General features: G+C 40.6%; 1 protein-coding gene across 1 annotated transcript; it reads left to right on the top strand.

The window, feature by feature from the left end:
• Positions 1–6,079: 6,079 nt before the first annotated feature.
• Positions 6,080–13,298, top strand: ciao2b (cytosolic iron-sulfur assembly component 2B). Its single transcript, XM_056291682.1, has 5 exons — positions 6,080–6,287; positions 6,715–6,792; positions 7,390–7,515; positions 8,507–8,552; positions 12,553–13,298. The coding sequence occupies exons 1-5, from the start codon at positions 6,144–6,146 to the stop codon at positions 12,651–12,653; spliced, it is 495 nt and encodes a 164-aa protein (XP_056147657.1). The 5' UTR covers positions 6,080–6,143; the 3' UTR covers positions 12,654–13,298.
• The last annotated feature ends 1,512 nt before the right edge of the window (positions 13,299–14,810 follow it).

The following is a 14,810-nucleotide window of genomic DNA, read 5'->3' as shown; positions in this document are numbered from 1 at the left end:
AAAGTTGATGTCTGTAGAATTATATTCCTAAAAAAATTTGCTTAAAAAGAAAACTTAATTGGTAAGTACCCCCCCCCCAAGTATTGGGATGTATTCAGTCTTCTTTAGAGATCACTCCAAATATATTAACAGGGTTCACTTATACTGATTTTAAATCAACCTGTGTGCACCTGTTGCTTTGATTACTGCGCAATAAATATCACAAAAACAAAGGATTGCAGTCTGATTTCACTTTACTGAGAAAAAAGCACTGGTAGATGAAAATTTTTGGGATAATTTTTTTTTTACTACTTTATTAATCCCCGTGGGGCAATTCTTCCTCTGCATTTAACCCATCCTAGCTGTGTAGCTAGGAGCAGTGGGCAGCCGCCGCAGCGCCCGAGGACCAGCTCCAGTTGGTCTTGCCACGTCTCAGGGGCACAGACATTATTAACCCCTAACATGCATGTCTTTCTGATGGTGGGGGAAACCGGAGCACCCGGAGAAAACCCACCTCAAACACGGGGAGAACATGCAAACTCCACATGGAGGACGACCTGGGATGACCCCCAATGTTGGACAACCCGGGGTTTGAAACAAAGACCTTCTTGTTGTGAGGCGACAGCGCTAACCACTGGGCCACCGTGCCGCCCAAAAACCTACTGTGGGCACAGCCTCACCTTCATAAAGGCCTGCTCTGAGAGAAAGCATTCAGTTTTTATTGCTAGCGATACTACTACTACTACTACTTTCGGCTGCTCCCCTTAGGGGTCGCCACAGCGGATCATCCGTTTCCATTTCTTCCTGTCCTCTGCATCTTCCTCTGTCACACCAGCCAGCTGCATGTCTTCCCTCACCACATCCATAAACCTCCTCTTTGGCCTTCCTCTTTTCCTCTTCCCTGGCAGCTCCATATTCAGCATCCTTCTCCCAATATATCCAGCATCTTTCATTCACACATGTCCAAGCCATCTCAATCTTGCTTCTCTTGCTTTGTCTCCAAACCGTCCAACTTGAGCAGTCCCTCTTATATAATCGTTCCTAATCCTGTCCTTCTTCGTCACTCCCAGTGAAAATGTTCGCATCTGCAACTCTGCCACCTCCAGCTCCTCCTCCTGTCTTTTCATCAGTGCCACTGTCTCCAAACCATATAACATAGCTGGTCTCACAACCTTGTAAACCTTCCCTTTAACTCTTGCTGGTACCCTTCTGTCGCAAATCACTCCTGACACTCTTCTCCACCCACTCCACCTTGCCTGCACTCTTCTTCACCTCTCTTCTGCATTCCCCGTTACTTTGGACAGTTGACCCCAAGCATTTAAACTCATACGCCTTCGTCACCTCTACTCCTTGCATCCTCACCATTCCACTGTCCTCCCTCTCATTCACGCATAGGTATTCCGTCTTGCTCCTACTGACTTTCATTCCTTTTCTCTCCAGTGCACTCCTCCACCTCTCCAGGCTCTCCTCAACCTGCACCCTACTCTTGCTACAGATCACAATGTCATCCGTGAACATCGTCGTCCATGGAGACTCCTGCCTGATCTTGTCCGTCAACCTGTCACCATTGCAAACAAGAAAGGGCTCAGAGCCGATCCTTGATGTAATGCCACCTCCGTCTATTGTAAATCAATCAATTTGATTTACAATGTATTTATGTATTTGTGTGTTTGATGGGGACAACACAGGTGGGGGGGAAATCAGTAAATATACCAGAGTTGGCCAAAAAGGCTTGTTTTCATCGACAGTCTCTGGGCAGGTAGTTAAAAAATTGCAATAAAGACATCAGATATTCGTAAACACAAAGTACTACACTAACACAGGATCCAAATGCAATAAGTAAAAGATAAGGAGAAGACAAACTACCGATACAGACAAGACGCAGAAAACAGGTACAGTCAATAGGACTGGCAATATTTAGTGGTTGCATGATAGCTTGTGAATGAGACGGGATTTCAGCAGGATGGAAAATGATTGGTAACTGATGCAGTTTCCTATGTTCTCTGGTATATTGCTCCAATGATAATTTCCATAAGTTTCCAACCCAGAAAACTGAAGTTGTATCGTCATTCATTTTCTCGCCATGCAACTATCCATATATAAACCACAATACAGTACCAACAAAAACGTGAATGCATACACCACTTACACACAAGCATTATTTTATTATTCAATTTAATATTATCATATTATTATTGTATTTATCTATTTATTTATTACAACATATATTGCACGTTGTCCGTCTTGGGAGAGAGATCCCTCTGTTGCTCTCCCTGAGGTTTCTTACTATTTTTTCTCCCTGTTAATTGATTGTTGTTATTTTTTTAGGGAGTTGTTCCTTATCCCATATGAGGGTCTAACGACAGGATGTTGTGTCGCTGTAAAGCCCCTTGAGGCAAATTTGTAATTTGTGATATTGGGCTATACAAATAAAATTGACTTGACTTGGCTATTATTTTATTATTTTAGAGAATTCCGTTAGGCATCGTTAGTTCCTCAATTCATATGCCTGGTCAGCTGGTGGCGGTAATGTACCAGAAAGTTATTTCCCAACCACAAAGAAGAAGAAGGCGCTTTTGAGAGAATATCAAACTCGTCAGTATACACAACAGAATTAATAGGAAGAATCGCCAGTCTTCCGTGGGTAGAGGAGGTTAAACCAATTAAAGTAGTGATAGATTCAGATTCTGCTGCTGTAACACAAAATATAAAATCAGGACAAACAGCTCTATCTTATTAAATCTAGTTGCCTGATATCGGACAGAATCGGCTCTGTGCATAACGGTAGTCCACTGACTTCCGGTTTCTACTGCAGTGGTCATACCAGTTTCCCGTTTGTTGGCGCGTGCTCTTGACAATGAGATATTTTTCGCGATGCCTGCAAGATTTACCATGGATAAATGTCAACGACATGCACAGAATTGTAGACAAACTTTCACCTGCACCTACCAGCAAACGGGTGAAAAGTTTCAAGTTGTACATACCAAGTTACGCGTAACTTGATATGTACAACTTGAAACTTATCCATGGTAAAGCTTGCAGGCACCGCGGAAAAATATGCCATTGTCAAGGGAACACGCCAACAAACAGGAAACTGGTATGACCGCTGCAATAGAAACCGGAAGTCAGTGGACTACAGTTTTTTTCTGTTATTAGCCAAAACATTTTTTTTCTTCATTTTTTGTGAGAAAAACCCAAATCGGCCCTCAGCGGGAAACGGTCCAGCCACTCATTTTGCCATCTTGGTTCTGGACTACAGTTATTACGCTTCATTTCCATCTTCAGCCTGACACACTAACCGATTTCCATTTATTTTTTCCATTGTATGTATTCAAAATATTTTGGATTGATATGCAAAACGTTCTATCTAGGAAAACAAGAGTAACCGGTTATTTTCTTGCCCGGCGCGGGATTCGATACGGGGTGTACTGCACCACAAGGCGACATCGCTAACCGATCGGCTAAAGGGTCAGATCCGTTGGCTAGGGACTAACGTGTCTTATTAGTAGTTTACACAAGTCAAATGATCATGTTTTATGGTAGTGATATCTTAATTAATTTTGAAAATAACTCAATGGACAAAAATGTTAGCTATTTAATCCAACTGTTATATTTTTTTGGGAAATTCTATATACATAAAATGAAACGGACAAATCGAAAACCAAAGTTTACCTTATTTCTAATTGATATTAACCACTATTACAATTCTTTAGTCAAGCTGAAAACTAGAAAAGCAACAAAGAACCGAACAATATTTGAAACATTTAAAATGATCGACTAATGCTACTGAACTATTAATCTGTGCACCTTAATTTGTTTTTCCCCTCCTACGTATTAGTTTGCTTCTATTGACTGTAAAAAGCTTCTTGCACAATCCCTTTTTATTTTTATATAACTGATTTCCCTCGCAATCGCTTTCCTTTTTTATTCTTTTTGTTCTTTAAACTTGTGTATATGTTACTGTTGTTTGTCTGAATGTTATCAATAAAGTTTTGAGAAATTTTTTAAAATTTAGATTTAAATTGTTTAAAAAAAAACTAATGTAGCGAATTCGGGGGGGGCAACTACAGGAACTGCCGCGACTGGGACGCGAAACCAAAATTGCTAACCGCTTGACTAAAGATCACACCCGTCAGCCAGCGGCCATCGTGACTACTTATCCATGCACCCCTCCTTCGCGAAAGCGCGTTCGCCAATGTAGCGAATTCGGAGGGCAACCACAGGAACTGCCGCGGGCGAGATGCGAACCCGTATCGCCCGCACCGCAGAACACATCGCTAACCGCTCGACTAAAGAGTGAAATTCGTCAACCAGCGGCCAACGTGTCTACTTATCCATGCACGTTCACTATAATTAAAAAAAAACTAACCGATTTCCGTGGGGGAGGGTGATGCGATTTTTCCCAACCAATCACTAGAGACGAACGTTTCCGCCTGAATCTAACGTATTTTTAAGTCAACGCTTAAGTGGTGTGCAGCCATGCAAACACACTGGTTTTGCCGGGGTTTTAAGAGTGGATAGGACCGAAGTAAAAACAAATTACGATGTAGGGCGATATTGAGAAGACAACAGCTTGACAGCGACGTTGTCCCGCCCATGGCGTTGATTGGCTAATCGTTAGTACCCGCGGCGATAATTGGATAATCGCTTTTGCAACCGAGAATCATGTCATAACGCCAGACCAGAAGATTCAGTCAACTCGTTGGAGTGGGCGGATTCAAAGGCATGGACCCAGGCAATAAACCTATAGCAACTAGGAATACATTACATTACATTACAGTCATTTAGCCGACGCTTTTATCCGAAGCGACTTACAATAAGTGCATTTAACGTAGGAAATCAGGAGAACTACTAGTCATCAGAGTTCATAAGTGCATCCTCTCTCTAAACAAGCATCTAAGAGCAAAACCAGTATTAAAGTAAAAGCGCAAGAAAGAGGTTTGTTTGTTTTTTAAATGAGTGAATACAATAAGTGCTAGATGTTCATTTCAATTGGATACCAGCACATGTTGGAATAGAGGGAAATGAGGTTGCAGATAAGCTTGCTAAAAGTGCATTAAACAAAAACGATAATATTTTAGAAATTTGTTTTGGGAAATCAGAAGCAAAATCGCGAATTCATCATGAAATAATGATATCTTGGCAGGAAATCTGGACTAACAACACTAAGGGCAGAGATTATTACAAAATTCAAAAGTCTGTCAGAGTGAGAGGTAATAGAGGTAAATGTAGGAGTGGGGAAGCCGGGCCTGAGTAGCTTAAATGTAGGAGGCAGACTCAAAACTGTTTCTATAAAATTATTTACTTAAGGGTGTAACTACGTTTGAAATTAAAGAATGAACGAGAAAGCAAACGAACAAATTAACAGTTAACACTTCTTAACTGAACAAAACTCAACTCCCAAAAATAGAGCTGAAATTATCAAAGTGAGCAAAACTCAGCTCATAACAATTGAGCGTTAAATTAACAAATAACTGAACAAAAAGCAATGCATAACAATTGAACTGAAATTAACATTGTGTGCACACATCTACAACCTGAAGTCCTACGGCCAACAAACAGATCAGCAGCACCTGAGTTTAGGCTGCACCACTGTGCCAGGGAAAGCCAACACCTGGAAATGATATACGATTGATGATGGGACAAATGGTGTGTTCTCACCTACTTTGTCACAGTAGGAAAGAATGTGTTATTTTTTTCTAGGTTAAGATTAGCACATACAGGATGCAATGCCACTTTATACATCATGGAAAACACAGTGGCAGGTACATACATGTGAGACTTGTAATTGCAAGGAAACTGACTTGACTTGAACACGTACTGATAGGTTGTAGGAAGTTCAGTATAGAAAGAGAAAGACTGAAATGCAGGGTAGTAGATATGGGAAGGGAGAATCATCAAAAGTCTGTTAGAAACAGGGGACAAACAATTACAGGTTCAAAGGGCTTTATTTAAATACTTAAATGAAACAAGTTCACTATCCCGAAGATAACTTTATGAAGTCATGCCGTTACACACTCCAGTACAGTAGATGGCAGCATGCACCTTTAACGTTGGTTTGTAGTCCGCCGGTAAAACCAAAAAAGAGAAGAAGTGTTTTGGGTTTTCTCTTTTATAACCTGCGACAACATCTTTCTACGCAGTTCTTTCGAGCTTGTGTGATAATGAGCGACGAGACGAACGTGGCCGAAGTTCAGCTGGAGAACGCCAACCCTCAGATTTTCCAGAGGTCCGGCGAAAGACTACTGACAGAGTCCGAGGAAGATGAAGACGTTCATGACATTATTGATGACAGGGAAATATTTGATATCCTGTGGTAACTTCACATGCTATGACTGGTTAGGACCAGTTGATTGTGTCTATATGCGTAGCTATGTATTCTTTCTGGACTCTTTCAGAGGCCCATTAGCAAGAGGAAATGTTCTTAATAGGTTTGTTTTTAAATTGACGTTGTTTAACACGCGTTTCATATCAGACATGTTCAGATGGCCAACAAGTTAATTTCGATGTTTAATCTGTAGGTGACATGGAGGAAGTGGCCCAAAATGACTCAAAATTGACCATCATAAAAACTTTGATAGGTTTAGATATGATATACCTTTTATCTCAAAGACTGCTTTTTACTCATTGACTGCTATACATGTTGAATAATGGCGACGCCAGTTGGGTAAATTCGAGATATCCTGTGTGATCTGTCATTGTGGTGAACATTAATTCCTTAACCAGTGTTAACATCTGATCAGATCTATCAATGATCCAGAGCACCCTCTAACTCTTGAGGAGCTTAATGTGGTGGAGCAACTTCGAGTCCAAGTGAGTCTTTCTCCCTCTACTGTCTCCCTCCTACTTGTCTGTCTTTACTCTGCCTCCATGTCTGTCTGTCTCTGCTGGTCATACTCTCCATTGTAGGTACTCGGAATGATACAGGATTTGTGAATATTTTCATCCATCCATTCCATTCATTATCCAAACCGCTATCCTGCTCTCAGGGTCGCGGGGATGCTGGAGCCTATCCCAGCAGTCATTGAGCAGCAGGCGGGGAGACACCCTGGACAGGCCGCCAGGCCATCACACAGGGCCAACATACCCACACACACACACACACACACACACACACACACACACACACACATTAATACCTCGGGACAATTTAGTATGGCCAATTCACCTGACCTACGTGTCTTTGGACTGTGAATATTTTCATAAAAATTTTGATTGTAAGAACTCAAGAACAGGTCCGTCTATTTTGAGGATTCTGTGTCAGTTTGTTCATTTATTTATGAGAAACTTATTTTTTTATATAACCCTGTTAGTAAGATTTATACTGTGTGATCAATCCCAATCACTACCTCACACCAATCCTGGCGCAGTCTCATTCTCTCTCTCTCTCGTTGATTCTTTCTTTTACAGGTAAATGATGGAGAAAACACTGTGTCTGTGGATTTCACGCCCACCATCCCCCACTGTAGCATGGCTACGCTTATTGGCCTGTCAATCAAAGTCAAGCTGCTGCGCTCCCTGCCTGATAGGTTTAAAGTACGTGGCGCGCGTGCGCGCGCGCGTGTGTGTGTGTACGGAGAATCTAGACTAGTGGTCACCAAACCTGCTCCTGGAGACCTACCATCCTGTCGGTTTTCACCCCAACCCTAATTTAACACTCTCAATTCTACTGATTACCAACTTATCAAGACCTTGATTAATTGAATCAGATGTGTTATATTAGGGTTGGATGGAAAACCAGCAGAATGGTAGCTTTCCAGGAGCAGGGTTGGTGACCGAGGAACTGAGTGAAAACGACTTTCGCATTCTTCAGGTTGCCTTGGAGCAAGGCCCTTACCCCCAGATTCTCCCATTTCACTGCTCATATAAGACTGGTTGTACTGAGCAGCAGCTAGGAGTGACCATGTGGAAATACTGTAAATACCACATACTACCAAAGATGTCATAGTTCTAACAAAAATGATGATCTTGAAGATTGCAGCTTTAACCAGCACTAGATTAGCCTTGCATAGCCAGCCTAAATCGCACAAGTTCAGCTCATTTTGCTATGAGGTATTAATCTGGATAGGATCTATTGAGAATTGATTGTGCTCAGCATCTGGAAGTCAGAACAGTCAGCAATTTATGGGGAGGGTGTAGAACAGTGAGCAGCAAAGCCACTGTTGTTTTCCAAATACAGCACTGCTCATTGTTCGTGTTCATGTAACCTCTCTAACCCAAACAGATTCCTATTGAGCATTGTCAGACCACAATGAGCAAAGCAAAATTTATGGGCTGGCTGTGCGAGGCTAGCACCAAATTAGTATTAGCTTAGCTTAAATCTTTCAAGCCATTCAAAGAAAACATTCAAATTATCCAAATAACTCATCCTTCAATTAATGAAGAATGAAATAGTGCGCCAGCAGTTAACAGTGCAAAATTATATTTAAAGTGTCTACATGTTTTCTGTATGCAGGTCATTCATGTGTAATTTAACTTCCTGTTATTTGCTTTCTGAATACACTTTTTCTTTATTTTTTTTAATTAGATTGATGTGAGCATCACTCCAGGCACACACGCTTCAGAGGATGCAGGTAAAAAAAAAAGCAGAAATCACAAGGAAAGTTCAAAAATGATGGGACAATAATAAATTTAGGATAGATTATTTGATGCTCCCATTTATTTTATCTGTGTGCTGTCAGGAAACACTGATAACTGTAAACATATTCTTTATCTGTGTAAGACATTGTCCATTCGCTTAAAGTATTTGTTTTGTCAGTAAAAGAACATGGGTTTCATCTTTTGAAAAATGCTAGCTTTCATTTCTTAATGTTGTGCTATCCCTTTCTGACACCAGGGGCCTCATTCATCTATCGTCCGTTTGTACAAATTTGTTCTTACACGCCCCTGGAATTTTTCAGCCCTGAGGTTTCTCTGACAGCCAAGAGGCAAAGCCTGATGGTTATTTGTAATTCATTCCCCTTAACATCTATCATCTACGTCTTGCAAGAGCAATCACCCAGGCTTGTAAAGACATCAGTAGGCAGGTTTCCATTGCAGTTTTGTGTAAAATGGAAGCAAAATTTTTTAAGTCGAAAAAAACACAATTGCGAATGGTATGTTTTTCCATTGAGTGATGTTATATGATTAACGCTGGGTTTTCTCCTCTCGCAATAGTCTCCAAGACCTGATAAGTATTGGCATGGGGATTTCTTAGACTTGGACTGCTTTTATTTGTCATTGCCTCATATGCATGTCTCATACATACAGGGGAAGGAAATTACATTTCACATGGACCACAGTGCCACATAAAAACAATTAACATGCAATAAATATTAAAAACAATTGCAATGCACCACAATAGCTGTGGTAGTGTTTAATTGGAAGAGACAGGGATATGTGATGCACTCAATCACAGAAAGGCAAATCTCTTATACCTGGCAGCGGCCACATATCAGGGATTTATGGGAGGTCATTGTCCACATTGATTTTACAGAGGTCCTATGGATCCAAAACTTCAGAATGGTCCGCTTAACGTTTGATGAGTTATGCAACGCAATAGCACCCCCTAGTGGCGCCTGCCGTATCATGCCTGAGGGAGCCAGTTCCAACCAAGAAGCACATAGCCATCGCTGTTTATAAGGTGCCATGTCATATCCGACGGCCAATTAATCCGAAACTTCAGTAGTCCGAAAAATGGCCCATTAGACCCGTAAGCCGATTTGTCCTAAAGCCCGTTATCCTGAAAACAAAAGCCCGCTGCTCCGAAAATACACATTCTCCCCCCCAGGAGTTTTTTGGGGTTTTTTGCCTTTAATATGTTTTAGTGTATTTTGACGTGTGAACACGAAGATACCATTTACTACTAATTTGCATGAATAGGCGGTGTAACGTGAAAAGCACTTGTGAGAATGTCATCTCTACTTCACCAGAAATATCAGCTTTCTTGTACTTATCTCTGGCCAGTTCAGATCAATGATTCACAATGGAGAGTGTATTTTTGAAGCAGTGGGCTTTTGTTTTCAGTATAATGAGCTGTCAGACAAATCGACTTTCAGTCAAATCAATTTTATTTGTATCGCCCAATATCACAAATTAAAAATTTGCCTCAGTGGGCTTAACAGCCTGTCCCTAGACCCTCTCATCGGATAAGGAACAACTCCCTAAAAAAAAAAAAAAAAAAAAGGTCTAATGGGACATATTTTGGACTGTTGATGTTTTGGAATAATGGGTTATTGGAACAATGGGTAGTCCCCCTTAGGCGTAGCTACCTTGACTTAAATGCGAAAAATGTATTTCCATTTCAATTTTGCGAAATGTTGCTTTGTAGAGTCATCAGAAAAAACATGTCATGGGAGCTTATTAACTTTTTTTGCGATATTTTAGTTTTTTTCTGAAATTCACGTTTCCATTCATTTCTTAGTTCGCAATTTCAAATTGCACATTAAGCAGGTTAATGGAAGCCCAACTACTGTTAGCCAATTGGTGTCTGAATTCAGGGGTTACCCAGCTTTTACGCTGGTCTCTGAGACAAACTTCAGGACTAAAGAATTCTATGGGTGTGTAAGAACAAATTTGTACATATGAACAATTGATGAATGAGTCCCCGAGCATTATCAAAAGGTTGACATTTCATTCGGAAAATACAACTCTTTAAATGTTTGACAAAAAACTGAAACAGCTTTATTTGTATCTCAGGAGAGAATGGAAAGCATCATGCTTTCCCCTTTGCCGTCTCCAGCAAAATGTAAAAAAAATGTAAAAAACTTGGAGCATTAAGTATATTCATCATGTGCAGAATTTACACACAATAAAGCCAATGCAGTAGAAAACAATTGATCCCGACATGACACGTTTACAAATTAATAATATCCTAATTGAGCTTTAAAATAGTGACATTTGCCACATTGTTTTGTATTTTACATTTCTCAAGACTTTTTTTCTGTAGGTTTAGTGAACTAATAGCAGACAGTGTGAATTTATTGTTACCGTTTAATAAGTGTTTATTAGGGGTCGACCAGTATGTTGTTGTTTTTCGGGGCCGATACCGATTATTGGCACGTTAGCCAGTATTTGGGCCGATATTCGGTTGCAGTAAATGTAAAAAATGTTGTGCCAAAACGTACAGCAACGCAAACCCCAACACAAGGCTGCCTTTAAATTAACATGTTTGATTGAATTTTTTGTAAAACAAAATATTTGAAAAATAAATAAAATGCATGATGTTCCAAGGCACTAGATAACAATCTGAGTGGAATTACTTTTTAATTAAAAATAAACCACTTCCAAAACATGAAAATGGAATGAATTAAACATGGAAAGCAGGAAGTAAACTTTGATCAAACTGAATATTTATAATATTAAAATCCATGCATTATCCAAACCGCTTATCCTGCTCTGAGGGTCACGGGGATGCTGGAGCCTATCCCAGCAGTCACTGGGCGGCAGGCAGGGAGACACCCTGGACAGGCCGCCAGTCCATCACAGATAATATTAAAATACTAACGCCACATAAATTGGTTAAAGTACTCGTAACAAGCTTTGACTGAACTGAATGGGAAAATGTACATTAGTGTCATTATTTTCCTTTTCTCTTATCTTTAAAGTGATAGTTCGGGTTTTTTGACGTGGGGTTGTATGAGGTACTTATCGATAGTCGGTGTATTACCTGTAGTAGATGGGAGTCTGTGTGCTCCCAGTTTGGAGATTCAGCAGGAGTAGCCGGCATGGAAGTTTAGGAATGGGACACGGACAAAACGCATTTTAGCACCTTAAGAAAGCGCTCGCCTAAAAAAAAAAAATCCATTTAAGTGTACGCTATGTTTTGAATATTTTCACTGCTTTGTCTTGCCGTCAGACAGCCCTTTCATCTGGACCTACATTCTCTCAACTGCAGAATGTCTGTATTCCTGCGCATAAGTGCACCTATGCAGCGCACGTTATTACGCCGCAGATCAGCAGAATCAGGTGGACGTTCTGCGGTTGAGAGAATGTAGTTCCACGTGAAAGCTGTCTGACACGTTCATGCACAACACTGACCATAACACTCTGTATGTAACTAAAATATCACACATTAACTTGTTACTTTTAGCCTAGTTACATTTGAAGGTTAAGCACAGCAGTGGAAATTGTTCTCTGTTTGAATTGACAACCTGTTGTCGAGTTCATGTCAGACCGATGTTATGCTCTTTGGTGTGTGTGTGTGTGGGGGGGGGGGGGGGGGGCGGGACGGACGGAGAAACTAATGTTACGGAATAAGTTTTGTAACTAACGTTATGGCATGCTTTTCTTGCCAACCAAGTGGGTTTCGTGGCATCTGGCTTGCTCCTCTTACCTTAGAAAAGTGGTTTGACTCCTCGATGCTTCTCTTCTGTGTTTGTGTTGTTGGAGTAAGTGTTGTGCTGTGCTACGGGAGAGTGAAGGCTGTTCCAGAGGCAAGCATGTTGCGCAACGGACTTTTTTAATCAACTGACCGATAAAAATATGCCGATAACGATAATATGAAAAATGACATATCTAAGCTGATAATCGGCCATACCGATAATTGGTTGATCCCTAGTGTTTATGTCCTGTTTTCTATTGTTTGATTTGCAGTGAACAAGCAGCTTGGTGATAAAGAGAGGGTGGCTGCAGCTCTGGAGAACTCCCATCTGCTGGAGGTCGTCAACCAATGCCTTTCAGCAAGGAGTATCTGAACAGCCAGTCAACTTGCAGCTGTGTTCACTCAACCAACGTTCATCTACCAGCACCTTATTACCAGCCATCCAGCAAGCACCTCTCCTGCCTCCACCAATCACTGTTCACCAGAGCGTTCTGAGCAGCCAGTCACCTTTCTCCCCTTCACTTTGAACTGATATACGCCCACGGTGTGAATAGCGCCTGAGTTCTATATCTCTCAGCCAATCAACATTCCACCTGCAAGCTGTGAAGATGCCACTGGCTGAAATCTGAGCAAGACAACTAAGGATCCAAATTCAAATGGCCAAATATTACCCAAAGCAATGTGTAGGCATCCCCAATGGGTCATATAGTGTGTCACTTGGGCACTAATGAAAGAGTAATATAAATTGATTATTATTCCACTGACCAATTGGGAATAAAGGTGAAATTATCAACAGTCCTGTGAGTTCAGGGATCCCCGTGTTGAATAAAGATCAGAATCTCACAGCGGAATAGATTGTGCAAAAGTTCTTAGTGAATGTTTTTAAGGAGATCCAGAAAAAGAAAACTGGAAAAGGCGTTCAATATGTTTAGATTGATGCACACTTCCATGCCTCACGTTTCTATTATAAAGCTTTTTATGTAATACTATATATTATTAAAATACTTATGTGAACTTATCCTGGGCACTGCAGTGGTACTTTTTTCTGTAATTGTTTAAATATGTATTACAGTATTTCACTAAAACAAATTTGCAATGTAAATGAAAATGTTATACAAACACATTGCTTACACAGAGGAGGGCAAGGTACAGCTTGCATGTTAGAAACCACCACCACTTGGCATCAGTTACCAGTAGGAGGCCATGTGTAAAAGCCACCAAAGCAGACATTATAGAAAACTACCAGAAATTCAAAACGCATTATTAAAGATTGCTTTGGTTTTTACAGTATTTCCACAGATAGATGGATACATTCTCAAGTTTATTTTTTCTTGTATAGGAGGTCATATTGACACCCCAAAGAGGTTTCTGAATTGAAATTTAAGCATCCAGGCATCAGGACCAATGGAGAGGAAATTCCAGCTCCCTGTAGATGTGACCTGTGACACGATCCATAATCTCCAGATAAAGGACGCATTTAGCAAACAATCCAGACTGTTTGATGTTGAACTTCAGTTGTAAGACGTAAGCCAGAGACAAATTTTAGTTTCTGTGTGATTTTAGGATGTACAAGTCATCTTGACCCCACCGTTGTTGGAGTTAGATTGATAACAACTTGAGGTTTAATAGCTGAAAAATATTTTCATACGAGCACACTTTTCTGTGTTCTGATTATGAAGATGTTTTGATATTTTTCATGTTTAGAAGTTGGTAACAAAGGTAATGTCATAACATCATCTCTCAAAACAGCTGCAATAACTCCAATACTCAAGAAACCTGGTGCAGACCCCAACAATTTGAATAATTTTCGCCCACTCTCAAATTTACCATTTCTTTCTAAAACACTTGATAGAACAGTCGCATCTCAGATACACACTCACTTGATGCACAACAATCTGTTTGAACAATTCCAGTCTGGTTTTTGCTCCATGCACAGTACGGAGACAGCGTTTGTGAAAATCACTAATGATCTGTTGATGGCAGCTGACTCTGGGCTCTTAACCATACTTGTCTTTCTCGACCTGAGTGCAGCCTTTGATACCATCTCACATAACATCATCCTAGAGAGATTAGCTTCCATTAGGATAACTGGCACCTCCCTTGACTGGTTTAGATCACGTCTATCTGGCCGCACTCAGTTTGTCCAACTTAAAAATTTGAGATCACATTCTTTCCTGTTACTACCGGTGTTCCCCGGGGCTCTGTATTGGGACTCCTCCTATTTATTATTTACTTATTACCTCTTGGCCACATTTTCAGGAAATTGGCATTCAGTTTCACTGCTACACAGATGACACCCAGCTTTATGTAGCCACCAAGCCTACCGCCACTCTTCCACCCACTTCCCTTTCTGGCTGCTTACTAGAAATTAAATCCTAGTTTTCATACCTCTTCCTCAAACTTAATAGTGATAAAACAGAGGTCCTCCTAGTAGGTACTAAATCTACTTTGGCCAAACCTGATAGTTTTTCCTCTAACTATTGACAATCCTATAATTCCTCCATCGCCTCAGGTTAAGAGTCTGTGTGTC

The sequence above is a fragment of the Lampris incognitus genome, chromosome 13 (genome assembly GCF_029633865.1).
Source record: "Lampris incognitus isolate fLamInc1 chromosome 13, fLamInc1.hap2, whole genome shotgun sequence".
In the NCBI taxonomy this organism is placed as follows: domain Eukaryota; kingdom Metazoa; phylum Chordata; class Actinopteri; order Lampriformes; family Lampridae; genus Lampris; species Lampris incognitus.
This window is presented reverse-complemented; position numbering and strand designations above follow the sequence as displayed.